This window comes from Clarias gariepinus, chromosome 4 (genome assembly GCF_024256425.1).
Source record: "Clarias gariepinus isolate MV-2021 ecotype Netherlands chromosome 4, CGAR_prim_01v2, whole genome shotgun sequence".
Taxonomy (NCBI): domain Eukaryota; kingdom Metazoa; phylum Chordata; class Actinopteri; order Siluriformes; family Clariidae; genus Clarias; species Clarias gariepinus.
In genome coordinates this window covers 26,392,121-26,418,711 of record NC_071103.1, presented here as the reverse complement: position 1 = coordinate 26,418,711, position 26,591 = coordinate 26,392,121, and the positions used below count along the sequence as shown (strand labels likewise).

Below are 26,591 nucleotides of genomic sequence, written 5' to 3'. Positions count from 1 at the left end.
AGTGGCCGTTCCGCTCCAAGCGGCTTTGCAATAATGCACTTTGTTGGTGATTTGTTAATGTTCATTTCCTGAGAGGGATTTGGAACTATTCACATAGGCATTCTTCCTTTGGATAACATGTAGAAAGTGTGTGTGTGTGTGTGTGTGTGTGTGAGAGACAGAGAGATTGCTTTGAGAATTGAACAGGGATGCATGGGACGACTTTCTTTTTGTATATATGATAAAATATTGTACGCTCATATAAAAATGTGATATACCACTTTGGCTATTAATTGATGTATCAAACACAATTTTTAATAATATACAGTACACACACACACACACACACACACACACACACACACACACACACACACACACACACACACACACACACACACACACACACAGTGCTGAGACAGCCTCTATTGTTTGCTGATTTGCTTCAGTCCTCATCTCCGGTCGCTATGGTCACGTGTCTCCACGGTAACAAGGTGCCAAATGCAGAGCTACACTCTTGTTACCTTGCCTTCCTTTCCTCAAATGCTTTAAACCGTCTGCATTCTGTTCTTATGGGAACAACAAATCAAAAGTTTCTCTCTGTCGTGGGCGCTTCTCAGGATTGTGCTGCTCTGACTCTAACGTCCTCTCGATGGAAGTTTGCTTTTTTCTTTTTTTCCTTGGTGAATTAAGTCTCATCTGATGCGCTGCCAAAAAATCGGGCAAGAAGACTCAGCTATAAAACATGTTTACACATTATCACCCTGAGGACAACACCCAAATCTGACACATCTCCTGAAATATCATTATCTAGATAGATGGTTTAATAGAGACAGATTTTCAGCCATTGGCCTCTTGGATCCTCTGTCTTTCAGACTGTATGACTCTGAAGTGTTTTCTCCGAGTGTGTTTTTACCAAGCATGGTCTGCAGATGTTGGCAAGTCCTATGGTTTCATTGTCGAAAAAAAAAATGGAAGGCCACAACAACAACAACAAAAACAATAAGGCTGCCAATATGGTAAACTAAAAAAAATAGAAATATCATCAGGAAAATAGTTTAAAAACATCAGCAAATAAAACCCAATCTAAACATAATAAATAAATTAAAAACTATTTATGTATATATTTAATTATACACCATAAATATGTTTGGAATGGCTTGCCCATGGGCATTAACCATGCATCCTTTCTCTATACCACTTATCCTATGTTATGCTCTCCCAGGCCACGTGCCAACCCACTACCGGACACAAACACTCACAATAACATCTCCATACATCCACTATGAGCAGTTCTTCCAATGTGCCAATCAACCTACAGTACTATTTAAGTCGTTGAAATGTGGCAGAAAAATTCAAAAACCATAGGAGAACACACAAACGCTATGCATACAGAACCAAAGGTGACATTCGACACCCATCCCTGGAGGTTCGAGATGACAGTGCTAATCACTACACAAGGTGTATCCTGCACAGGGTCATGGTTGGGCCTGGATCCTATTCCAGGAGACTTGGGGCATGAGGCACGATACTCCCTAGACGGGGTGCTAATCCATCAATACAATTTTTTTTTCTTTTTTTTCGCAAAACCTGTGAAAGGGGCATGGCTATAAATATATGGTACTCATAAGGCAAAGGATAAAAAGATTTCTTCAAGCATGGGTACAAACGCTGAAAATTAACCGAATAAAGAGACCATGGTAATAAATAATACATAAATAATAATATACACTCCCTGGCCAAAGATATGCTACAGACTTTTATATTTCATTGGACTGCCTTTTGCTTTGATTACATCATTTGGATAGGCTTATGCAAGGTTACAACATTTATTTCCTTCAAGAGTTGCATCAATTTCTCTCCACGATCTTGTATTGATGATGCGAGAGTCAGACCACTACATAAAGTCTTCCCCAGCACATCCTGAATATTCTCAATGACGCTGTGGTGGCCAATCCATGTGTGAAAATTACTGTATGCTCCCTGAACCACTGATACATAATTTGAGCCAGATGTATCCTGGCATTGTCATCTTGACATATACCTGTGCCATCAGGGAAGGAATAAAATATATATTGATAGAAAAGCCTGGTCATTCCGTATATTCAGATCATCAGCTGACTTAATTTTTTGGGCACATAACATTGCCAAACCTAGACCTGACCAACAGAAGCAGCGCCAGATCTAACACTGCATCCACAGGATTGAACACTAGGCACTAGACACGATGGGCACGTACCTACATCCGCCTCTCTTCTTATCCTGATGGAACAGAGTAAACCTTGACTCATATAACCTTTTTTCCATGCTCCACAGTCCATTCTTCTGATAAGTGATTTTATTAAGGCTACACAGCTGTTGAGTCCAAATCCCCTGAGTTCTCTTCACACCGTGTGTGTGGAAATGCTTTGATTTTTATTATTTAACATGCATATCTATATACGTATGTTTTACCATTGTTTTTTTTTAATGATTTGAGTTTACTAAATGTTTAAGTCATCTTCCATCACGCTCATTCAGAAAGGTTTTCCAACTACATTTCTTTCTTGAAGATGATGGTTTTGCTATCCTTTCAGGTTTAAATAATGCATGTGACAGTTCTTAACCCAATTTTAGTAGTTTAGTAATTAGATCTTGCTGAAACAGAGTAAAATCATTGCCATGACCACAGGATATGTTCTTCTGACATGGTTGTTTAAGAAACGAGAAGCTTTTCACTGTATCAGTTAGGGTTAAATAACTTGTCAGCTGAAACATACCAACCATCCAGGGAAGTCTCTTAACTCTTAGCTTAGTTGTAAGAATTGACTTTTTTGGCTTTTCAGGCAGTGTGCTTATATGCTTTTAAAATATTAAAGAAATGTATCCATAATTTCTATGTTCTTTGGCCAAAGTCTTTAAAACTCCTGGCCTGTTCTCTGGCACTCATTCATTTTGCCAACTTGCATGTAAAAACATGCAAACTATAATACTCCAATAATAAATCCCTTCCTCAATATAACGTATTATTACATTTATTATTGCAATGTGTTTGTTTTCTTTCCATCATTTGAATGAATTAGGATTGCATTGTGCTTTCAATAGAGTCTACATGTCTGCATATGGAAAGCCTCAAATCTTTCCCAGGTGCTGCTGGTTTTTTCTCAGATCTTTCAGGTGCTAGGTTGTATTTTGGTCCACACCTGTGCGTGATTGCTGTGTTCACACCTGACAAAAACATTACAACATTACACCGTGATGGAACCTGTGTCAGGGTTCACGTTCAACATACTAAATACATTTCTCTATATCTGAAAGTGTCCTTTGCTGCACTACCTCTGCTCTCTATTTTGTTCTTTCCTGATCCCTCTCTCCCTCCCTCACTTCCTTTCCTAATGCTTTGTGTTTGATTCGTTTTGCAGGTTATGGAACCTGAATGCCCGAGGCAGCTGAGCGAACACTTTTAAGGCATCGCTAATATCCTCTAAAACTCCAAGGGATCACTAGTGGTTCCGGACTCTCATAAAAAAAAATACCCAGGAGCATAAGAGGTTAAGACAAACAAAATCCTAACTCAGACCGGTTAGATAGAAGGATTGAGACCTTAGATTAGTGTGCAGCAGAGTGCAGGTACAAGTCAGACAGTGGGCAGGGCTCCAAACATGTGCTTGGAGTTACCTTCTTTAGAGAGTTTCTTTTGCGTGTGTGCATGTGTGACGAATTTTCCAAGCCTGGAGTGGCAGGTGCCCTTCCTGCGTCCTTACTGTCTATGCAACAACAGGACAAAGCGCGTGACAGTGAAAATGGGGTAAAAAAGAGACTGAGTGAGGTTGAATCACGTGCTGGGAATGGACATGGTGCAAAACTTCGAACACTGGACCTCAGAAAACAACAGAGGAAACAACTCTCTCTCTCTCTCTCTCTCTCTCTCTCTCTCTCTCTCTCTCCACCAGGGGGCAGGATTAGGACTGAGTTTTAAAATCCCACCAGTACTCATAACCGGTAAATCACTTAAACCTGTGCTCTTTCTTTTGACCCTGTACAACATTACAAAACATATGCACTTAAACACACACATGCAGAAACATGCATACACAATGACACACCTAAATCACTCGCTTTCTCACATACATACAGAAACAAATAGTTTGGACTTACAGTAGGTTGCATAACATACTGTTGGTGAGGCATCCAGGACGTACTCTGCACCTGTTGGGAGAAGAGCATTTCCTCATTTTCCCTTCTTTTTCCTCCCCCACTTCAGAAAGCCCCAGCTCAGCGACGGCAGAAGCCAGAAATACAGCGTGATAATTACAGTGGGATCGGAATGCCACAAGGAGCAATATTGTCTCCTAATTACAGCAGCGCAGCAGCAGTTTCATCATCATAGCTCCGTCTGGCCCAAAATCTCAACTTTCATCTCCCCTGCCTCGCTGTTCAGCTCATAAAGCCCTGCCTAAATATTCTTTATTATTGCATTTGTGCCTCAACGAACGCAACTATTGTTTTTTTTTTTTTCCAGAATGGGAGAGTTAGTGAACAGGAGAAATCTTTGAATCTACACAAGGATTACGGTGTTGAATTTGTTTTTAGCCCGTGCTGCGATGTGTTTAAATGTGCATCGCTCATTGTTCACCCTTTGAGACAGATTCGGTAAGGATGCTCTGCAGCTTGGAGCACTAGTGTGATCATCTAGCACAAGCTTCTCTAAGGTGTGTAAGCACACACCTCGTCTCTCAGCTTGCTGCTGAAAGATTCATGTCTTCTGTCCTTCTCTCTCTCTCTCTCTTATTTCTCTTTCTTTTTTCTATTTAAATCTGGAAGATATACAGTTGCCTCGTTTTCTGTTAGTTAGAGGTGCTTTTGCATTGATTAGCTCTCACTGTGAGTTGAAGTCGTCTCTGTATTGGCTGCAGTGTGATTAAATATTCATTAATGTAGGCCAGGTGGGGCGTTTGCATGTAATAACACTGTACTCAATTAGAAGCTATTCTTCCCTTGAGTGTAACATCAAATGTGTTCTTTCTGTTAAACTAGGTGGGTCTGTGGAGGGCACAGTGTGTGTGTGTGTGTGTGTGTGTGTGTGTGTGTGTGTGTGTGTGCATGACCAGGAGGCATGTTTTCCGTGAGGACAGGAAGAGGTCCAGGATCTAAAAGGCTTTGCTCCTTTTTTTTTGTTCACCTCTCTGTGCTGTTTAGTTTAGCTTAAGCCAAATCAATTAGGAATGTTCATCACTCACAGTCAATGTTTGCTCTCTTCCTTTTTCTGCTGTTTTTCTCTCCCCGTCCCTTTCTCTGTCCCTCTGTCCTTGATGGCCAAAGCTGAATCGGAGTTCTTAACTCATCAAATAAAAAGACGGATTGCATTTGGGGCTTTCGAATAATTTGCATGTTTGAAATTTAAATATGTGTGTGTTTTTAGGATCCATTCAATATACCTAAAAGCATGCATTGAAAGCGTCACTTTAATTAGCAGGTATACACAGGATAAAAATAACATTTTCAGATTCAGGGCTTTGGCAAGACATAGTAGTACTATGTTAATAGTAAATATACGGATGTGTGTTGCAGATGTACAAGGCTTAGGTGAAATTGATTGTGGAACGGAGACAGAAACTGTTGTCCTTCCCTCCCAAGTGACTGGTTTTCCTTATGTGGAGGATGCCATGTCTATTGCAGTGCCTCAGAGGTTTCTCCAGGCTGATAATGACCTAGGATTTGAACCGTCATGTTCAACTCTGACCTCAGAGTAGCATCTGGTAATGAGTCTGGAATGGCCTTTGTCAGCTGGAGTTTGCAGATTCTAAACTAGCTGTGACAGCCAGCCAGCCACCAAAGTGTGTGGAGTTGGATTGGGGAGTGACGTAGCAACCATGGCACAGAAGACGTGTTTCCACACAGAGCGAGTGATGAAGGAATACCACAGTGCGGGGATTTTAATTAAATTTTTATTAAAGATGAAAGGAACACAAAAATAACTGTGAGAGTGTGCAGGATAAGTCAGAATCCTCCAGGGAATGGGCAGATTAAAATACAGTCCTGTGCACATCTTTCTACGTAACCTTAAAACTGATACAAAAGTGATAATGTTACTTTAAAGGAACAGAAAATAATATAAAGCGCAGCTGACTGTAGACGGTGTGAAATATTTTCCGACTAATGAAGTAAATTGAATCTGCTTTCTGTAGTTTCTGCCTCCCTGTTTTTTCCACCGTGCTGCCTTGTCGACAATTCCCCAAAGCAGTGATGACTCCACACACACAACCACACACACGTACATAATAAATCTAAAGCATATGACTTTACCTGATATGTGGAAACGGGAGAGGCAGCGATGAACGGTGTGATTGATGTCTGAGCAATCATGCGGTTGGTGGAGATACTGTATGGAGAAGGGTAGAACCTGCGCACACAGCCATATATCAGTCATAAAAAACGACAGTAGCTCACGCAGCGCAAAATTACTTGCATGCTTTTATACATTTGCAGGGAAAGCACAAGGTGTCGTTTTACTTTACATGTCTAAAGGTTTAATGCGTATGCATGTGCACTTGGTTTACAGTGTGACATGTATATGTGTCTGGCTGATCCAGTGATTCCCTATAGCTATCTGCCTGGGGAGCGATGGGCCATGACTTTATTTAGCATTGTGTACCTTGAGCGGACATGTTTCATTTGGTAGGCTTGTTGCTATGCTATATTGATTGGTGCGCCTGCTGGAAGAGTAATGGAGCGTTGGGAGTGAAATGTTGTCTGATTTTAGCTTCATCTTCTTACGCCCAGGACAGGACAACTATCTAGTGTGTCACATGTTACTCCAATCAGAGCATATGGCCAGTCAAAGCAATAAAAAACATAGAGGGAGGTACTGTATGATACACTTGTCTACAGTTGTTTCAGTAGGTGCCTTCGGTTTCCTCATGTGATTCTAGTTTAAGACCACGGCAGCACAGCTCTTATTTATGTTAGGCGTTAGTGGCTATGGCCTCCTGTCAGTAAGATGATATGGCCCATTAAACAATAGGAAAGGTCTAATTGAGACCAGAACATTACTATTACTGCAGAATCAGTTCATGACCGACTATGAGAGGTCGCTGCGATTAGCTATATATGATCTAAACATACAAGAAAAGCAGAACTGTTATAAATGCTGCCACGGTAAAACTTAAAGCACCTTCTCTTTTTTGCTCCCTTGAGTGAGTAAAGGACAACTTGGAACATAATGCGAAAAACATAATGTACTTTTTTTTATCCTGTATCGTACTGTATCTCTGAGCAAAACAGAATGTTCAGAAAAAATAGTGCGAGTGTCTGTTGAGTTGTAAATGGACTTACAAAATGCACACAGTGATATTACTGATTGATTTTTTTTTGTCTCCTCTGTGCCCTCGAATGATGAACAAAAAATCAGAGGACAATTTTGGGTGAGAAAAGTCAATGTAGTTTACTAGAAACATTGATATTAGTGCATCATGAAGAATATGTCCATAAACTAACAAGGTAACAAAAGATCAGTTTTGATTTAAGGTAGGTGTTAAAGCCACATTAATACATCCTCTTCTTCTTTCTCCACATTAAGTTACTAATCTCTGGTGTTTTATCCGTGGATATATGTGTGCTTGTGAGAGATGGTAAGTGCTGTGTCAGTCTGCAGAGGAAGAGGGGCTGGATCGGCTCCCTTGAGGGCAGGATCACGGGCATCGGGGCCGGAAGAGCTGGCGGAAAGACAAAGCTCGTATTTCCCTTACACAAGCAGTCACATCCAGCCCTGCAGCCCGTACCTGACGAAACACTTACACCCTGCAGTGCAACAACGGCACAAACGCAGATGGGGCAGGACAGCTTCTCTGTGTATGTGTGCTTGCGTGCGCGTGTTTGGGAATGGGTTACGCTTGAGAATTAGTCATCATATCTCAAACTTTTGCATCCTTTCTACAACGCTGTCATGCCAGCTGAGGAGGAAACTAATAAACCAAGTGTGTCTGGAAGAAAAAACAAAACAAAACAAAAAAACTAAAAATAAACTTACCCATTCTGCATTGCGGCAGGGTCATAGGGTAACGCCATGCCACTCTGAAAGGAGAAAGAAGGATGACAAACAGTAAAAGAGAGTTCGTGTTCATACTAACACAGGGAACAACACAGAAATGAGACAGAAGCTGTAAATTGTGCTGAGTCATGTCGGCTGAGGAGCTGAGCTGTCTGGCCCGATGCTCTTTATGACTTGGGCCAGGCCTTGTAACGGTGAATCTATTACCTTCCAGAGTCGGCCAGAAAGAGCCAGCTCTGCTGCGCTTTGATATGGCACAAAGTTATTTGGTATTTACAAGTCTGCAAGAGACATTGCTCATGTTGACATTGCCAGGTCGGTTAAGTGAATGAGAGCAGAGGGTGGCACTGCTCACCCTATATTGAAGGGGACACAGATAAATAAGTCTCATATACTGCAATGTGCAGGGTGCCAAGTTCTCAGCAGGGGAGAAAATACAGGGAGTAGAAGGAGCTTTGCTGAAACAACCCATGTGTGCACTGTACTCTAAGTCCTCTTTGCTCTTCGAGGACCCCTGGGGTGTTAGAGTATAGAGCTCCTGTACAAACACAGACACCTGTCTGAGTCGGTCTAGGCAAACTCCTTCCCAATGCCAGGTTCGGGTAATCGAGCTCACAGTGGTTGTGAGCTAGCCTGGCATCTGGCATATTTCCCTAAGCCATCATACCAATGGCTGGGCTGCCTAGAAAATGCCAGCGCTTCCCGCTCTGCTGCTGTGTCGCCTCTCTTCACAGTTCAGAAAAAAAGATGAGGAAAGATTAAAAGACTGAAAGGGAGGTAGGGAGATTAAACAGGGCCAGATGTGCCTGTCAGTCAAAGCGGCACCCCCTCCTCTGCTCTCCTATCATCCCTCTCTCCTCTCCCTCTCTCCTCTCCCTCATCCTCTTCTCTACCCCCAAGCAGAATCAGAGGGCATGCTTAGCAGCGGGCGGCTCTCATCTCACTGATTCGGCTGCTGCTTTCTACACAGGCTCTTTTGTCTCACAGCTCTTCTTGCCTTGTCAAACCGATGCCTTTTGGTGTTTGTGTCCAGGGGTTAACCCTCATTCTCTTTTTTTCACAAGAATATCCCACTGACTAAAGCCATGTTTTCATACCCTAGTTATGCACTTGTACAGTCTCTTTTAAAATATGAAACAAAGAGTATCTTATCTTTACATTAGTGATTAGCAGCAGGTATTAAATTATAAAAACAAAATCCTTTCACATGCTTGCTGGTCCTCATATGGCAGGTGTGTGCACAGGGTTTAACACAGGAGTTTAAATAAGAAAAAATATTATATTTGTCAAAATATTTTTGGTCTCATATGACCGAATCAAATTGCAGAACTTAAATACAATTAATATGTACTGTACATTCGCTTATTTGGTATATATGGCATTTTTTTTTAAATACACAAAATACCTTGCAAATGAAAGAGGATCAGCATAGTTAATGGTTAAACACTTATGAACTTTTGACCCTTTGATCTTTTTTCCCATGACCGTAATCATAGCGGTTAGGATTAGGGTTAGGGTTTAGGTAAGGGCCGATGTTTTCACTGTTGTATGATGTTGTATACTTTTTCTTAAAACATAATTCATATACAGGCTGGGTGAAAAGTAACTAGGCAGTAAAAAATTGTGTAAAAAGTCCACAATTAATCCAAATTAATTGAAACTAATTGCATGTGTACTTTATTACATAGCAAAATGAAATCAAGTCTTTAAATTTCAACACAGACACCGGTGGCGTCAACCAGTTTCCTTAAACAGCCGGGGACGGAATGCACTTGTCTTCTAAAGGAAGTCATTTGTAATATTGCTGAGGACCTCCTGAATCCACGTCCTCCAGTGTGCAAGGCTGTGTCCTGTACACCTCCTCCTTTGTGTATCCCGACAGGAAAAAATCACATAGCTATTCATGAGGTCCATGTTGGCTCAGCCAACGTCCTGGAAAATGCTGGTCTAACCACGAATGCACAGCAGGAGCAAAATGCAGATGTGTGCAATGGGGGGACTGAAGTGTGCTTCAGTGATACCACAAGTTCTATAGCGGTTAAATATGGCCTAGATAATTTTCACCTTATAAGATACGATTGATTATTGAAATGTGCACACATGTTTACATGACCAAGTTTCCTTTGATTTTATTTTAAATCAGAGTTTAAACTGAGTTGAATGATGACCTGAAATGTTAACATTTTAATGATTATTTGAGTCAGCCAAATTTCATTATGTTAAAAATGTAATATTGGTTCCCTCACTCATCACTCAAGTCGCTATACAGTACCACTTATTCTATTTTAGGGTCTCTGGAGGCGTGGAGCCTAGGCCAGTGGGCTCTGCGCATGAGGCGGTGTACACCCTGGACAGGGTGCTAAATCGGCACAAGGCACACACGCACACACACACTACAGGCAATTTGGAAATGCATGAACCCACCAAGCATGGGGAGATAATGCAAACTCCACACACACACACAGACTCGAGGAAGGAGTCAAACCCACGACCCTGGAGACGAGAGGCCACAGTGGTAGCCACTACGCCACGATGCTGCCTAATATTGTTTCACTTTAAATAAAAATCTAAAAGTGGTCATGTTGACCAGAACAGAAAAGATAGATTAAAGGTCACAGGAAGTATAAGGATGAGGAGAGTCAAACTCACATCTCCTTCCCGAGGCCATGGTCTGCCGTTCTGGGGATACTTGCTCTGGCTCTGTCGCTTCTTCTGACCCCCATCTGCAAATTTACACAGCAGCGGCTCTGTCGGGGCTGAAGAAAGAAAAAGAGGGAGAGAGAGTGAGAGAGAGGAGAAAAAATGAAAAAAAAAAAACATCAGTCAGCTAGTGTGTAGAGTGAGACAGACTGAGCAGGGTTGCTAAAGGTCATGGTTAGTAGGCTGATGGAGAGGTGACGACCTCAGCAGTGATGACCGTTAGGGGTTTGAACAAAAAGGAAATGTTACACCTCGGGTATCCACACAACCCCAAAGAGCCCACTGAGCAGGGATGGAAAAGCAAGCCCCCTTTTGAAGTTTGATTCCCATCGTGTTTCTTTTCTCTTTTTCCCGTATTCATTCCAGCCACTGCTCCCCCCCCCCCCTTCTCTCTGCTGAGATGCTCAGACTTCACTCTTGGCATGTGTTCCCTCCGAACCTCCAACATCAAAACAAGCTAGCTGGCACACCTTCAAAGCCCTGAGCTCGATAGTGTTGAAAAAATAAGCACCGTAATCGTGATTGTAAATAACTTAAACATTATAATAGTCTCAGGGTCTGACGGCCAACAGTGATATCTTCAAAATGGAAACGTTGTTTGATTTCGGTGCTCGTGCGGGTGCATATCTTGGGGCAAGACCTTTTAAGTCAAGGATGACCAGTTTGCATCTCTAAATTTGCCATGCATTCAAAACAGTTGTATTCCAGAGAAGGTCAACTCTAGCACACATTTGTTTTCCTTTTCTCTGTTTTTGTGTCCTCATTTCACACACATTTAACCAACAGTGTAGGCTGTAAAAGACACTAATATGTGTTCCAGGAACACTTTAAGTGCCTCGGTGCTCTTTTTTTTTCCAACAAAGTCCTATGAGCCTTTGTTAAACTGATTTCGTTTCCCCAGCAACCAGAAAAACTCATTTTGAGCAAGCAAAACTTTCAGTAAGATATGATCTGGCAAAGAGTGCTGATAGATGCAGGAGAGCCTTTATGCGGTCTTTGTGCAGTCAACTTCAGTGACTAATCCAGCCTTGAGGCTAAACGACGTTACACTCACCTCTGCAAGCACCTCAGCCTGGCAGAGAGAATGTTCGCCCATATTCAACGCCTCGGAGAGACACTGAAACGATCCAGAGCTGGATTGTTCAACAAAACTAATATCTCTCCATTGGGGCATTCATCCTGTTTTATTTTTGATGATATGCAAATATGCAATAAAAAAGCAGGCTTACACATGTATGCAGCAACAGGAACATAGCACAGAGAAACACCTAGAGGTTCCACGCACTACATTCAGACCTGTTAATGCATTTTTCATGAGAATTTTCAAAATTGGTTTATTAATAAGATGTAATGAAAGTAACATGATTATTCATGTAGAGAAGAGACAAGAAGAGAATTGTGGACGTGGGTGATTTTGGTCAGGGCTGTCAGATAAGAGTCTTCTAATCACATACTACTGTGTGTGGTGAGAGCAAGACAACCTCTCTCGTTCACCTGCCTGGAGTGTGTGGGTCTACACCTGCAGCCCTGTCATCACATTCATATTACCCAGACACACATTTACATACGGACTCGCACGGCCCTGCGCTGATAAGGCCTGCGCACAAGCACTTCTGTTGTTGGAAGCAAGACAGCCGGAGAGGCAGAGCAGATCACAGCATTTACAGCATGCACAAAATGTTAGCACAAGCAACTCTCCCCCTCTCTCTTGTAGCCAAGTGCAAACAATGGGATAATGAGACAGAGAGAGAGAGAGAGAGAGAGAGAGAGATTCCGCTGATGGAGTAAAAAAGTCAAAGATTTGCTTTAAGGTCCTTTCTGAGCACTGTGGGAAAAGGGCTAACTCTGAAATAACAACCACCAGTGTCATAAAGTCTAGAGGCCAAATAACTCAGGGGGTTTCGCTGTGTTTTCGGAGCCCAGAGAAATAACCGAGGCTATTTTATGAGCACCCTCTGCCTGACTTTCCCTGCATTTATTTTGTTAGTCAAGATGCCCTGAACCTTAACTGCTGATTCTCAGTCATGCGTTTTAAATCTGCACTTTTGATCTTTGATATTGGACTCACTAACAGGCTCTGGATATCACCCAGGGAAACTTTACACACACACACACACACACACACACATGCACGCACGCACAAACAAAAGAAACAAAAAACAGACACACACGCAGAGGGATGCTGGCAAGCAGGAATGCACCCAGTTGGTGGGTGAGGAGGTGTAATGATGGCGGGGAGGATGGCTGTGTTTCACTGGCATAGACTTTAATAAATCTCACTGTTTTTGCAGTCTGCCTCCACTATCATACTTAATGAACTAAACCATAACACGATCCCCATAATATATATAGAACGTAGTATTATGGTGGAATTCCAAGAGCATGAAAAAATGTTATTACAATGTATATATATTTATGCGTTCATTTTCTGAGCATTTCAAGCAATCCATATTATTTTTGAAAATTGTAAAACACACCATGTTGCGTTTTGTTGTCTGCACCCCCAGGCAACAGCTGCATAGGGAAAAGGCGTATAACGTCTGAGGAGAACTCATGTGTTTAACACCGATAATCGCTTATGCTCACAAAATGGCTAACCGGAACTAGCCAAATAGCCATATGGCCATCTGGGAACGAAAAGAGCTAAATTTATACCAAATACCTGTAACTTTAAAAGACACTAACTAGATTGGACTGCAGAAGCGTCATCTTAGTCAGAGCTGAACTTTTGAATGCATTTTTGGACAGAACAAGGGTGTGGAATCTAATTACCTAATTATTGTCTAATTATGTGCAGCACATAGTAATTGTGTTCACAGTTAATGTGCAGAGCAGAAACACTTATAAAGGCCCAGACTTATGTTATTGTTCTTACAGTACATGCACCTTAATTTTAATTTATTTTGATTGACAGACTTGAACTTGAACATTGTTAATCAAGCATTGATCGGTTTATGCAAACTGATGAGTGATTATGGAATGGTTACCGATTCTCACAACTAGCTATTATTACTACAACTGTATTTATTTAACTTCATTAACTGCTTTATCATGTGTAGGGAACCTACCACTTGGCATGACCTGACTTAGAATATGTGGCATTAATCAGGGACACTCCCAAAATGGGACACCAGCTCATAACGGGGCACCAGAGAGACGCATTTCTATCTACAGGCAATTTAGTATAGCTAATCCATGTACTGGCATGTTTGAGATGAACCCAGTTAAATCCTATAAGATAGACTCTACAAGCCAACAAAGCTTAAAAATTAACCAGAAACTCTAGAGCTGTGAGAATACACAACATTTAAATTACAGTTTTATTCATAATGCTTTATTCTGTTGTACATTTCCACATATCTGTGGATTTAAATGCATTTCTTTACTGACATAGTTTCACTTTCTGATTTATTTGTTCATGTTTTTTTAATGTGGGTTTATATTTCATGCAAACACAGAAATATAATGCACAAATGCAAATGCACATTAAAAAAAGCATTTGTGCTTTTGTGATTCTCATTTTACAAGCACCAAATCTTTCCTACCCTATTTGACTCTATCGATAAGAGTTCAAAGAGACTGTAGTTGTAAACCCATTTGTTCCCCACCACTACAGAAACACAAACAGGCATGCATGGTGAATTGGCGTGACCAAACTGAATCGCATTTCCCTAAACAGCTCAAGAGATTTTTTCCTGTTGAGAGCCGACCTACAAGCGAGAGGGCAACGCAAAGAAAACGTGATGTTCAGGAACTCTGTGGCTTGTCTGTGTGTAGGCTGGTGTACATGTGCTTTAGTTTGTGTGGGCACGTGTCTGTTGTTTAGTGTTCTGAAAACATTTACCCAAACTGACAGGTCTAACCAAGCTGTTTATTAACTCTGGGTCATGGAACAACTGATATTCTAATGGAGAGAGGGGAAGACACAGGCAGAGGAGTGAGTGAGAGGAGATGGAGCGCAGGTCAAACGAGAAGATGGACATGTGTTTCTAATCGAAAGGCCGGCGTCCAGCTTGCCAGCTCCTGCTGCGCTCCCATAGACCTGCAGGTCTCTCTGTGGGCGGCACACATTCTTGCAGGGGAGAAAGAGGGCATGTCTGTCATCATTTATCCATCCTCTTACTCTTCTTTTTAGGCCAAAAGCAACTGTGGGCAGGCTGGAGGTGACGGGACGAGCCTGCTAACCACCAGATAATCCAAATGGGATCTCCCTTTGAGACCTACCCAATTTGTGGCTGAATAAGGTTAGGATGTAATACTAATAATTTCCAGCTTTAATATAGAGGCTATGAGTTAATTATTATGTGCGGAAACAATCTGTGATAGCAGAAGTGGACACCCACTTAACAGACTTATTAAAAAACTTATGAAAGAAATGCTAAAAACTGGAAAACACATTTCTGTCCATATTCTAAAAACCTTTGCAGTAATAACAGTTTGCTCATCCTGTGTTCTAGTATGCAAAAATCTAGTATTAAATCACTGATGTTAATGTTCATGGAGCTAATACATACAATGTTGCAATGGTGTTGTTTGAACATTTACTAGCATTACATCATGTTTTCTAAATACGTAACTGGCAGTGAATCCAGGGTGTACTATTCCCATCATGATTCCAATGTTGCTGGAATAATCCCTGGATTCATCTCAACCCCGCCCGGGATAAAGAAAGTACTCAGGATACAGTATATGCCTGAATGGCTGTTCGTTTTTTTTTGTTTTTTTTTTAACCTTGCAACATTCAGAAAACATTCAGCTAACCTTTTCAGCTGGGCTGAAGTTAGTTGCAGTCATCACATTCAGAGTGTGGAAAAAAAATGGTTGTGTTTACCAACAGGCAGTGTGGTGTTTGTCCTGGCACAGTGTGTTCTGTGTGCTCTCGTTCTCGGCATGTGCGTGCCGAGATGTGGGTGGGAGGAGTGTGTGACCCTGACGACGCGGGTGTCTCCACACCGCCCACGCTCTAATAGCAGCCGCTGCATGCCTCTGTTCAAGTGCCAACGCTGCAGAAGACTGCACAAGCTGGGGGCGGGTGGTGAGGGGTGAGAGAGAGAAAGAGAGAGAGAGAGAAAGAGAGAGAGATTCTTCTCTGATTGGAGTGCAAAGTGCCTCTACTGTGGCAGGTACAAAAGCAGATACTGTATATCTAAATGATCCAGGAAAGGACAGTCATTAGTAAAACCGAATGCAGGCGTCTGGGATGAATATGTCTATACGCAAGGCAAGATAGTTCGTATGTGTTTTATTTGGTTCACTGATGTGCTTTGTTTTTCTTTTACACATCTTGAATTTTAAACTACAGTACTGTTCTACTAAAACAGATTTCTTTTAAAATAAATTTTTTTCATCCCCTTTCTAACCAAAACACCACTTTGACATTTCAAGAATGCAAGGCATATGCTAGACATATGCAAATAATTTTCCAAATACGGGATTGCAAGAGACAGAGGTAGTAGAACATGCAGATCCATTCTTGGATAAACATGGCGAATTACGCAAATGTAACAGAAGAGTGAAAAATGGAAAACCTGGCTACATAATACTAAATCAAGATTCAGGTGCGACATAATTAACACACACATGATGGTTGATGGGTGCAGAAGCCCAACACCTTCCCTATGCTGCCATGACAAGCACATGTTTGCTTTATGAAGGACATGGTGCTTATTTCCATATACTGTAGGTGATGTGTTTTTACTCCATAATAATGCCAGTAAAAAGATCAACTGTCGGGTGTAAATCAGAAAAATGTATAAAGGACAAAAACTTGAAGTGCAAAAAGAATGAATCCTAAATTTAAAAAGAGCTCAGAACCCTGAATTGGGAATGAGAAAGAGAAAGCGATTCATCCAGAGCCTGGATTTGTTTATTTTGGGCCAAAGCAGGTAAATACCAGTGGACTGTTTGATATCTGCTGACATTGAGAGAGAGAGAGAGAGAGAGAGAGAGAGAGAGGGGAGATGAGAGATGGCAGACAAGCTAGAGATACAGAGAGTAAGAAAGATAGTGGGCAGAATACAAAGTCTGCATAATCATCTTAGCCTGCCCACTTCCTGCCTTTTAATGGCCTTGCCATTGTTTGTGCGCCTGTTGTTTCAGGCTCTGGACTGCAGGGAGATCGGCTCTGTACTGTAGCTCGCTTATAGAGCCAGCCATTGAAATGCTCAGAGCTGCACTGTGATCCCAGGAACCATACAAGCATCACATGTAGCACTTGTCCTTCACACAGGGAGAAAGAAAGAGACAGACTGCGGGGACGGCGTGGGGGTGGCGGGGGGGTGTAGTGCATTGTTTGTGTCCTTTTCTAAAAAATACACTATTTCCTTGCCGAGTCAGACTCGTGCTCCATTAGAGCTCTGCGTTTGCGTTGCCCTACGAGGAAATACATTACTGTCTGCCAGATGCAGGAAAAACACAAGTCGTTAAAGAATGAGCTGTCCTGTTTAATTCTCATACCAAGAATAAAGAGGACAGTAAAAAGCAAAGTTCTGTTAATTTGGCAGGTCGTCGCGGATGGAGATGCGCGTGCGCCCATGCGTGCTTGTGTTTGTGTGCAAAATCAAATCAGTCTGATTTAGACATGCATGACTCATCTACCAGCTTCAATTAAAGCTTCATAAAGAAAAGCACATTAGGATGTCTTAATGGGCTTCCTCTCGAAGCCTAAATCCCTCTGTTGTTGGCTGCTATCTCCTCCCAGGTCAGACGCGCACACAGCTATTAGAGCACTCGAGATCCGATCGTTTTCACTGAAGGATCATTTTACTCCCACTCTCTCCGCCGTATTAGAATTCTATCTGCTATAAACGTGATAATCTCGGCTCGCCCATGTATGTCGCAGCGCAGCTAAATCAATCACTTAACCACCGAGGGGAAGCACAGCAGAAATAAAATAAAACAGGCAAGCAGTTTAGAAAATACTTTTACAGTAGCATACGCACACAGAACGCACATAAACGCATGGGACGTACAGTCTGCGAATGTAATTTTTGGAAGATTAATTTCATTTGATTTCAAATTCACTGTGGCTTGTAAGGTAATTTTCGCATATCTCTACTAATAGCAAATCCAGTGTGGCATTCACTCAGCGGCAGCCTACCTTAATCAATCAATTATATAGAAATAAGACGTGCACTTCATAGATCATTGCAGTCTACACTTTTTCCCTGATCAAACACTTATTAAACATGAACAATGACATTTTCAAAATGTGCTGAAATCTTAATAATTAACACCGCATTTGTGAACACAAGTTATCATTGTTTTGTTCTTGAATAGCTACATGAATAGTTATTATTCAATAATAACTAACAATCTCACTAAAGGCTAAAACTGATTCAAAGCCTTCATTGTAAACACATAATTTCCAATTAATTAAATCAATAGAGGCTAATCTGGAAACCTTTTACTGAAGTCAGAAAACGAGTCACTACGTCAATCCCTGAATCAGACTTTTTTCACTATGTCCATCAAACCTGCAAAAACAATCCAGAGAGGAAACAACATTTAACATATTATCAGATTTAAAAGTAATACCACAGTAAAATCATGTGCAACACAATTTCTCCTTCTCATTTGGGTAAAAACTAAATTCAGCAAACATCCTGACCTACCATTAGCTCGTAAGCTCCTTGTTGTTATGGTAATGTTGCTCCTGTTTAAACTACATGTTTCAGATGACAGGTAATGTCATTCGAAAAGCGGATTTACACGTTGTGCTGAATTTAGAGGGTATGCAAAATGTGCAGAAATTTAAATATTCACGAGAGTTTGATTGATTAACCTTCCTAAAAATGGAAAAGTCTTGGCTCCTGAGGGGTGCAATGGAAAAGCATTTGGCAAACTCTTGTGAGCCAAGGGAGCCAAATTGGCCATGCTCTCCGAGTGGGTGGTACGGCGTACTCTTTCTCTCTCCTGTCAATCACAGCAACTCTAGCAAATCATGGACACTTGAATGTGTTATGCTGCTCTGTAAAGCAGCATGAACAGCAGACAAGATGCGGAGGCTGGTTTCATGTGTCTCATATGGTAGATGTTGTATTATAGGAGAGAGAAAGCAGGTTGATAGGAATTGGCACAGGAAGAACGTAAAGATGGGAAGGAAATACATTTTTAAAAAAAGCTTTAATCACGTGCTCTGGCATGACGGAAGGAGCGGGCATGTGTCCTATGATTAAGGGTATGGGTGTACTGTATGTGTGGGAATTCTGTGAGAATAAGATTTAGTTGACATCCTAAAGCAGATGGAGGACACGGACTCTCAGCCTGAGAATCTACTCAAACCCTTTATAGATAGATGTGATAATCAACATTTTCTTCCACCTTCCTGGGAGATAAATGAACTCACACTAACTCAGCCACTATAAAACACTGTGGGATCATGCTTAAAACAAGGCCATTCACACCACATGTTATGATCCCTCCTTTCCATGCACAGCTTGGATTAGTTTAAAGTGTGAACGAACATTTTAGAAATTCTTAAAATGAGAGCAGAAGGAAATGGCATGCAAACATGCACATGCAGCCAGTTACTGCTTTATTGGGTGCAGGTGTTTTCTCAGTTTCTCAAAAGGGAAAGAGAAATTTGGATGGGGAGGGTGAGAAGGGAGAGCACCATGGCCCATTACACTAGGCAATAAGGCCAGAGAAAGTAAACTGCTTCATTAGCACATCTCTGTAACAGCCCCCTCCTTTATCCTTCCACTCTGTGAAGTGTGTGCCTTAAACACACTGTCTAAACATCAGATGTCGGTCAGAGTCCAGTGTTCATTAGTGCCTTCGATTACACGAGAAACCAGCGTGCTCTGTCTCGGGCCATATGATCCCAGAGCAGAAACACTTCAAATAGTAATTCCGACTGAATAAAACCACTCGTAGATTATGAAAGGAAGGTGGAGCCCAAGGGCATGTGATTTTTCCCCGCAGCCTGCCCTTTTCTTCAAGCAAATGAAACTATGTACCTTGATACTGTAGCTTGATCCCCGCTTATTTGATGTTTACAAATGTTTAAAAAAAAGCTGTATTATATATATTTATTTATTAAAAAGAACATAGAACAACAGCCGGAACACACAGGCTGGTGCTGCTCTCTTTCTTGCCCGGACTGTGCATTCACAAAGAAAAGTCATGTCAAGTTTTTATGAAGGGTAAAATGCCCCTTAATATATATATTTCCTACAGTATGTGGGGTAATATATTTAAGTCTGCTTTGTTTTAGTAGTCACGTCAACATCATGTTATCAGGAGCGTTTAAGAAGCCACAAATATAGGAGGAGGAGGATTACTTTTTCGATAAAACACCTTTGGTGGGGAATTTCAAAATAAACACAGTTTAAACAAAAAAAGAAAAGAAAAAGAAGAAGGAAAAGAAGTGGGAAAAGAACAAGAACAATTGTGTGGTTTGAAAAAGCTTTGTTGTTTACCATGCTTTCGATGTAAAAGCGACACAGTATGATTAAGCCTTTGAAACAACTAAATTAAAGGCAGAAATCACGAATGGTGTTGTCAATGAGTCTTTCACTGAGTGTGTTCCATGTGTATGTTTAATTATTTTTCAACTATGACATAACATTACTTACTTTAGGACTCAACCATAATGCATTTAAAATAGTCATTTTGCATTTATAGTGTTATTATTTTTTATTTAATTTTTTTTATTTTAGCTATAATATTCAATATTTCAATCAGTCATCAACACTTTTTTAAAGGGAGGGTATTATACAATAAAGAAATTACTGTGTGTGTGTGTGTGTGTGTGTGTGTGTGTGTGTGTGAGAGAGACACTTTATTTAAGATGTGAGTCCATGCGCTGGATGAGAATCGTCAGCAGAATCGAGAGGTACTCGGACCTCCCTGGACAATACCCAGAGGTGTGTGTTTGTATATTTTTTCGAGGATGAAGAAAGGAAGGGGAGGGGTAACAACATCACACTGTGGTAATCATTATCTCCCACAGCATCAGCACGCTGCCTGAGTGCAGGAGTAATTATGGGAAGTATATGTGCAGGCCTGATGACTCCACTGTGGCCTGTTAAAAGAGGCAGTGTAAGCTAGAGCTTGGAAAACTAACATACACCTGAAGAGGGGGGGCTGGGGGGGTGCAGGACAAGGAGCACACCCGGTATAACATGACCTTTACTGTGTCCTTTTACACGCAGACACACAGCAATGATTGTCATGAACACGCTCGCCAAAATAAATAGATATATACTGTGTGTCTTAAAACTGTCTATTGTAATCCAATGAGCTCTCGATCAAGCAGCAGAAACGAGAATGGAGCATGCAGGAAGAGCATCTCTATCAGGCGTGATTTAATAAAGTATGCCTCTTTGAGAGGAACCTTCACTTGTGTACACTACACTGCGCTTTGACAGAGAGCCGGAACACAAACGCAACAGATCTATCATCATTTTCTGAAGCAGAGCCACATCAGTTCCAGCCGATGCGCAGCAGTCTTTCTGTTACACAGAGGCAAGGGGAAAATCAATGAGGCGCTATTTTTGAGCATTAAACCTGGATATCAATAAATGCCGCGTTTCATTTTCAAGGCTGAATCCATTACAGTGCGGGAGGAGGAAGGGTTTTATCCCTGACTTAAGAAAGGCAGCATTTTTCAGCAGGGTTATAAATCATATCTCGAGACCCTCTTTTGACTTGCTCCTTTTCATCTCAGGAGCTTATTGAAAAGAAACTTTTTTTCTCCCGTATTAATTCCTCCTGCGGCCAACAAGCATTTGTGTCAACTGACAGGCAAGCGCTAGGTGTGATGACACCTCCTTTATCCCTTAAAATCCGGAATTTACTGAAACTTGCATATAAGTTACAAATGGGCTATATCAACACTGAAGTAACCAGAAGTCCGCCTTGTAACCAGGGGACAATTTACAATGACTTCTATTTACAATTACAATGCACTTTGGATGTGCTGTGATCTACAAGAGCCAGAAAAGGAAGCTAATGCATAAACATTGGACCTCATTTATCAATAGTTTAGCAAAGTTGTGCTTAAATATCTGCATAAGCCAATCCTAAATAAAATCTAGAGAAAATTATTAAATTCAATTCAATTTGATATGGCCGCATGGTGGTGTAGCACTGTCGCCTTGCACCTTTAGGGTCAGGGGTCGATTCCCACCTCTGGGTGTGTTCTCTCCGTGCTTAGTGGGTTTCCTCCAAACCTCTGGTTTCCTCCCACAGTCCAAAGACATGCAGATTTGGCTAATTGTCGTTCCCAAATTGCCTGTAGTGTGTGTGTGTGTCCTGCAATAAATAGACAGTCTGTTCAGGGTGTGCCCTGCCTTGTGCTCCATGTCACCTGGGAGAAGCTCTAGGCTCACTGCTATCCTGTACAGGATAAGCAGTATAAAAGATGAATAAATGAATTCAGTTTAGTTTGTATAGTGCTTTTAATAATAATTTAAATAAAGTAATAGTTTAAAGTATAAAGTCTAGTCTATCAGTTTATAAAGTATAGTTTTAATATAAAGCCCATTTTGTTGATGTGACTAACTGTTCATGGCAAAAAGTTTATTTGGGCGACTGCTGTCATAAGCCTACATCAATGGAACCAATTGATAGTTGTTGAGTGGAAACATCCTTCGTTATCATACGGATTACCGGGTGTGTGCCTGGCACAGCTAGTTTGTACTGTATTTAGCGATGGTCACAAAACTACATAATAGGCCAAACTCATTGTGCTAAAAAGGTGAGTAAAATGCAAAAATATACTTAGAGGTAGAAGTGAAAAGCTTTTTGACTCACATCTACAGAAATAAAACTATCTATTATTTAATAGTGTGACAATAGAGCATGAAAACGTTGAAGGGCAAATGTTGCAGCCAAATTACAGAAAAGGTAAATTAGATGTAAATGAGAAAAATAAAACAATATGAAAAAGAGAAAGAAAATCTCTTTCCCTTTTATCTCTCTCTCTCACACACACACATTCCTTGACTGTTTTTTGGAAAAGCAGGATGATGCGTGTCATAGTACCCTGATGAAGTCATGCATACTGTTAAAAGAAGATGCCGTAGTAAATAGAACCAGTTACATCAAGTCATTGCAATGCGTCCTGCTTTAATACTGCTGTGATCCATACTGCTATGAAGCCTCAATTTACGGATTTATATCTCATTTCATTAATATTTTTTATATTTAATATCATTAGTCAGTAAAAGTTTATAAATATTATGTGGGTAATTTTTTTTTTATTTCTGCGTGTAACCAAAATACTCTAGTGATTTTAAATTAACAGTGCACTTTGTACTGTATATTTAAGTGCCGTACCCTACTGAAATGTATACGATTCAAAGCTGTACAATCTAACCTTTGCATTATGTGCACTACTTAGGACTCTCAGAACCACAAGTCAAATCTGAATATTTATTCTAAAATTTAAAGATTTTTATACCGAGTTTCTTGTGTAAATTGTTGCATGTACAGTTTACAAATAAATCCATCCATATGCAACTTATTTTGCTGTTAACAACTAAGTATGATTTTCTAGTGTAAGTTATTTTTAGCATTTATATGATATGATCGAAAGTGTCACTACTCTTCTGTGTTTGTGTTTAGAGGAGTTACAGTATATCCACCTAATCCAGTTTATTAAGATTATAATTACTGACTTTCTGCCTGCAAGCACTATTTACAGTAACACCCATGAAAAGCCAGGCTTTTCCCCCCCAGCACAAACACAGTTACCATGTTGCTGGCTGTAGAAGCAAAGTTTCTAAACATGCATTAATCTACAGTATGCCTAATGACTGACAGAATTTTTTTTTGAACATATTGCCTGCCAAGTCAGTTTTTTTTTTCCTGTGCATTTAATAAAAAGAAATCACAAATAATGTGTCGTCCCAAACCATAAGGAGCTGTTGAAAACCCTTCATATTTGGCCTTGGGATCTTTTTTGCTGCATTGTCTGTAATAATGAGATTTTTGACAACTTCTGTACTTCATAGCATTCCCAAATGCCTGTGATGCGCAGATGAAATTGAACAGAGATTTCACAGATTTTCACAGTTCCCAGTGTACTTGGTGCCAAAAAGCACTCCTTAAATCTTTCATCTGCGTGAGTTAACATCCCTAATTACAAACACATTTGAAGAAAAAAAATCCTTGAAAAAAAAAGGGTATAATATGCAATGCATGAGTTTATATTCCTATACATCATATAATATATAAGGTATACTTGGAAATTTGATTGTGCAGAGTAACAGAACATAAATTTCTCTGCTACACGTATGCACTTATCCCAGCATTTTACTAGTGCTTGGATACCATCACGGTAGAAAGTTTTCTCAGTATTCTGCAGCCATGATTGGACCACCTGCTTCAGACCTGAATCACTAGTTTCGCAGAAACTCCTTTAATGGCCCAAACTGGCTAGGCAGGAGGTCAGGACTGTAAAAGGAATGAAGCAATAACTACCAGACGAGTTGCTGTAATGTGCAAGTGGTGTTTGTGAATGATTGTGTGTATAGTTCCCACATTCAAATGCATATTTTGCGTCAGTAACAACTTAGCCATTGATTTTTAAATGATCAGGTGGTCCTGAATTGCTGAATGTTAACAGGAATGACTGCAGTCGGCTCCGACCAACCTCGGCCAGGATTGTCATTCACGATCTTCTTTAAAACGTTTTCACCATTTAAATGTTTTATTGCAGCTAACATTCTTAGCACCATACTGCGCTTGAAGTCTTTTATTTAGTCTAACTGCTTCCTTAATGAAAAGTTTCATCCCGGTATTTCTTAAATGCCCCACATAGGATAGTATAAAGTCTAAGTATAAGTATTTTGAGAAGTAATCACACTATACCAGGGAATCATTGGAAACCTTTTAGTAGAAACAGCTCCGTTGTGTGTGGAGATAAAAGTGTTATTTCCTGTTAAGCGATGCAACATTTAAAACGAGGCTGATTTGCCATTACAGTACATGTCTGGGATGCCTATTTCTTAAGAAATAAAAATGGGTAGTTTAGCAGATAGTTAGTTAAACCATAAGAGCTAACCTAGTCTTCTACAGCCCCTTAGTAATCATATATTGAAAACTCTTAATATGTGTAATTTTTTTTTCTGCTTGCCTAGTTCTTAATAAAAATCTGCAAAACAAATGGCAAATGCCTTATAATGTCCCAAACATCAGTAGGTTTAAAATGGGGTATTTCACTGTCTACTGAAATGGCATGTTTGAGGGAAACAGAAAAAAAAAAAATCCAGGGTGCCAGAATGTTCTGAGCTGTGTTCCAGCTGGAAAAAAAAAAACCAGACACATTCTGAAGCCCTTTAACACATAATTGGTCAGCTTTAAACAACTAAGAAATAGTGATTTTGTTTAAAGATATGAGTTATATAGTTACATCGCCTTACACATTTTGTAATTTTGTCACGTTACAAAGCAAAAACATAAATGTATTTTATTAGGATTTCATGTAATAGATCAACACAAAGTGGCTCCTAATTGTGAAGTGAAAAGGAAATGATAAATGTTTTTCAAAATTGGTGGAAAAATGATTTTCTGAAAAATGTGGCGTGTATTTGTATTCATCGATACTTTGTAGAAGCACCTTTCGCTGCAATTACAGCTGCAAGTCTCTTGGGGGTATGTCCCTACCAGCTTTGCACATCTAGAGAGTTTTTTTTTTTTTGCCATTCATCTTTACAAAATAGCTCTAGCTCTGTTAGATTGCATGGAGGGAATCTGTGAACAGCAATTTTCAAGTCTTGCCAAAGACTCTCAATTGGATTTATGTCTGGACTTCGACTGGGCAATTCTAACACAAGGATATGCTTTGATCCAAACCATTAGATTGTAGCTCTAACTGTATGTTTTGGGTCCTTGTCCTGTTGAAAGGTGAGCCTTAACTCCAGTATCAAGTATTTTCCAAGTTTTCTTCTAAGATTGTCCTGTATGTAGCTCCATCCATCTTCCCATCAACTCTGACCAGTTTCCCTGTCTCTGGTGAGGAAAAGCATCCCCACAACATGATGCTGCCAACACCATGTTTCATGGTGGGGACAGTGTGTTCAGAATGATGTGCATTGTTCCTTGCATTTAGGTAAAAATATTTACTGACCAGAGCACCTTCTTCCACATGTTTGCTGTGTCCCTTATATAGCTTGTTGCAAAGTGCAAATAGGACTTTTATGGCTTTCTTTCAACAATGGCTACCTTCTTATTGCTCTTCCGATTCTTCTCCCTGAGCTGTGGATTTGTGCAGCTCCTCCAGAGTGACCATGGGCCTCTTGGCTGCTTCTCTGATTAATGATCTCTTTGCCCGGCCTGTCAGTTTAGGTGGATGGCCATGTCTTGGTACATAGATTTACAATTGTGTCTTTTTTTTTCGGAAGCTGTATTGAACAGTTCTCCATAAGATGTTTAAAGCTTTTAACCTAACACTGCTTAAAACATCTCCACAACTTTATCTCTGACCTGTCTGGTGTGCTCCTTGTGCTTCATGATGCAGTTTGTACACTAATGTTCTCTAACAAAACTCTGAGTGCCTCACAGAAGAGCTGAATTTATAGTGAGATTAAATTACACACAGGTGGACTCTATAAACTAATGAGGTGACTACTGAAGGCTTTTGGTTCCACTGGATTTTTGTTAGGTTGCCAGTGTAAAGGGGGCTAAATACAAATACAGGCCAAACACAGATTTTTATTAGTAAAATTTTTAAAAAACTTATTCATTTTCCTTCCACTTCACAATTATGTGGCACTTTGTGTTAGTCTATCATATAAAATCTAATTCATAAAATTATTTCCCTTTCTGCAAGTGTGTGAGGTGGGCGGGGTAGCTGGAATGGGCACCGCCTGGTAGTTGATCATCATTAATGGATTTCAGGCTGTTCTCCATTCTATAAAACTTGACATGGAAT

At 40.5% G+C, this 26,591-nt stretch overlaps 1 protein-coding gene across 2 annotated transcripts in view; it reads right to left on the bottom strand.

Annotated features, from left to right (window-relative positions):
* The window catches only part of rbms3 (RNA binding motif, single stranded interacting protein), a 141,248-nt gene that overhangs the window by 14,738 nt on the left and 99,919 nt on the right, over nt 1-26,591 (bottom strand). For both annotated transcript variants that reach the window (XM_053493561.1, XM_053493562.1), the window contains exons 7-10: nt 10,658-10,764; nt 7,988-8,031; nt 6,265-6,361; nt 4,117-4,167 (exon numbers count right to left, since the gene is read on the bottom strand). In XM_053493561.1, the coding sequence (XP_053349536.1) occupies nt 4,117-4,167; nt 6,265-6,361; nt 7,988-8,031; nt 10,658-10,764 (299 nt within the window). The remainder of the gene's footprint in view (nt 1-4,116; nt 4,168-6,264; nt 6,362-7,987; nt 8,032-10,657; nt 10,765-26,591) is intronic.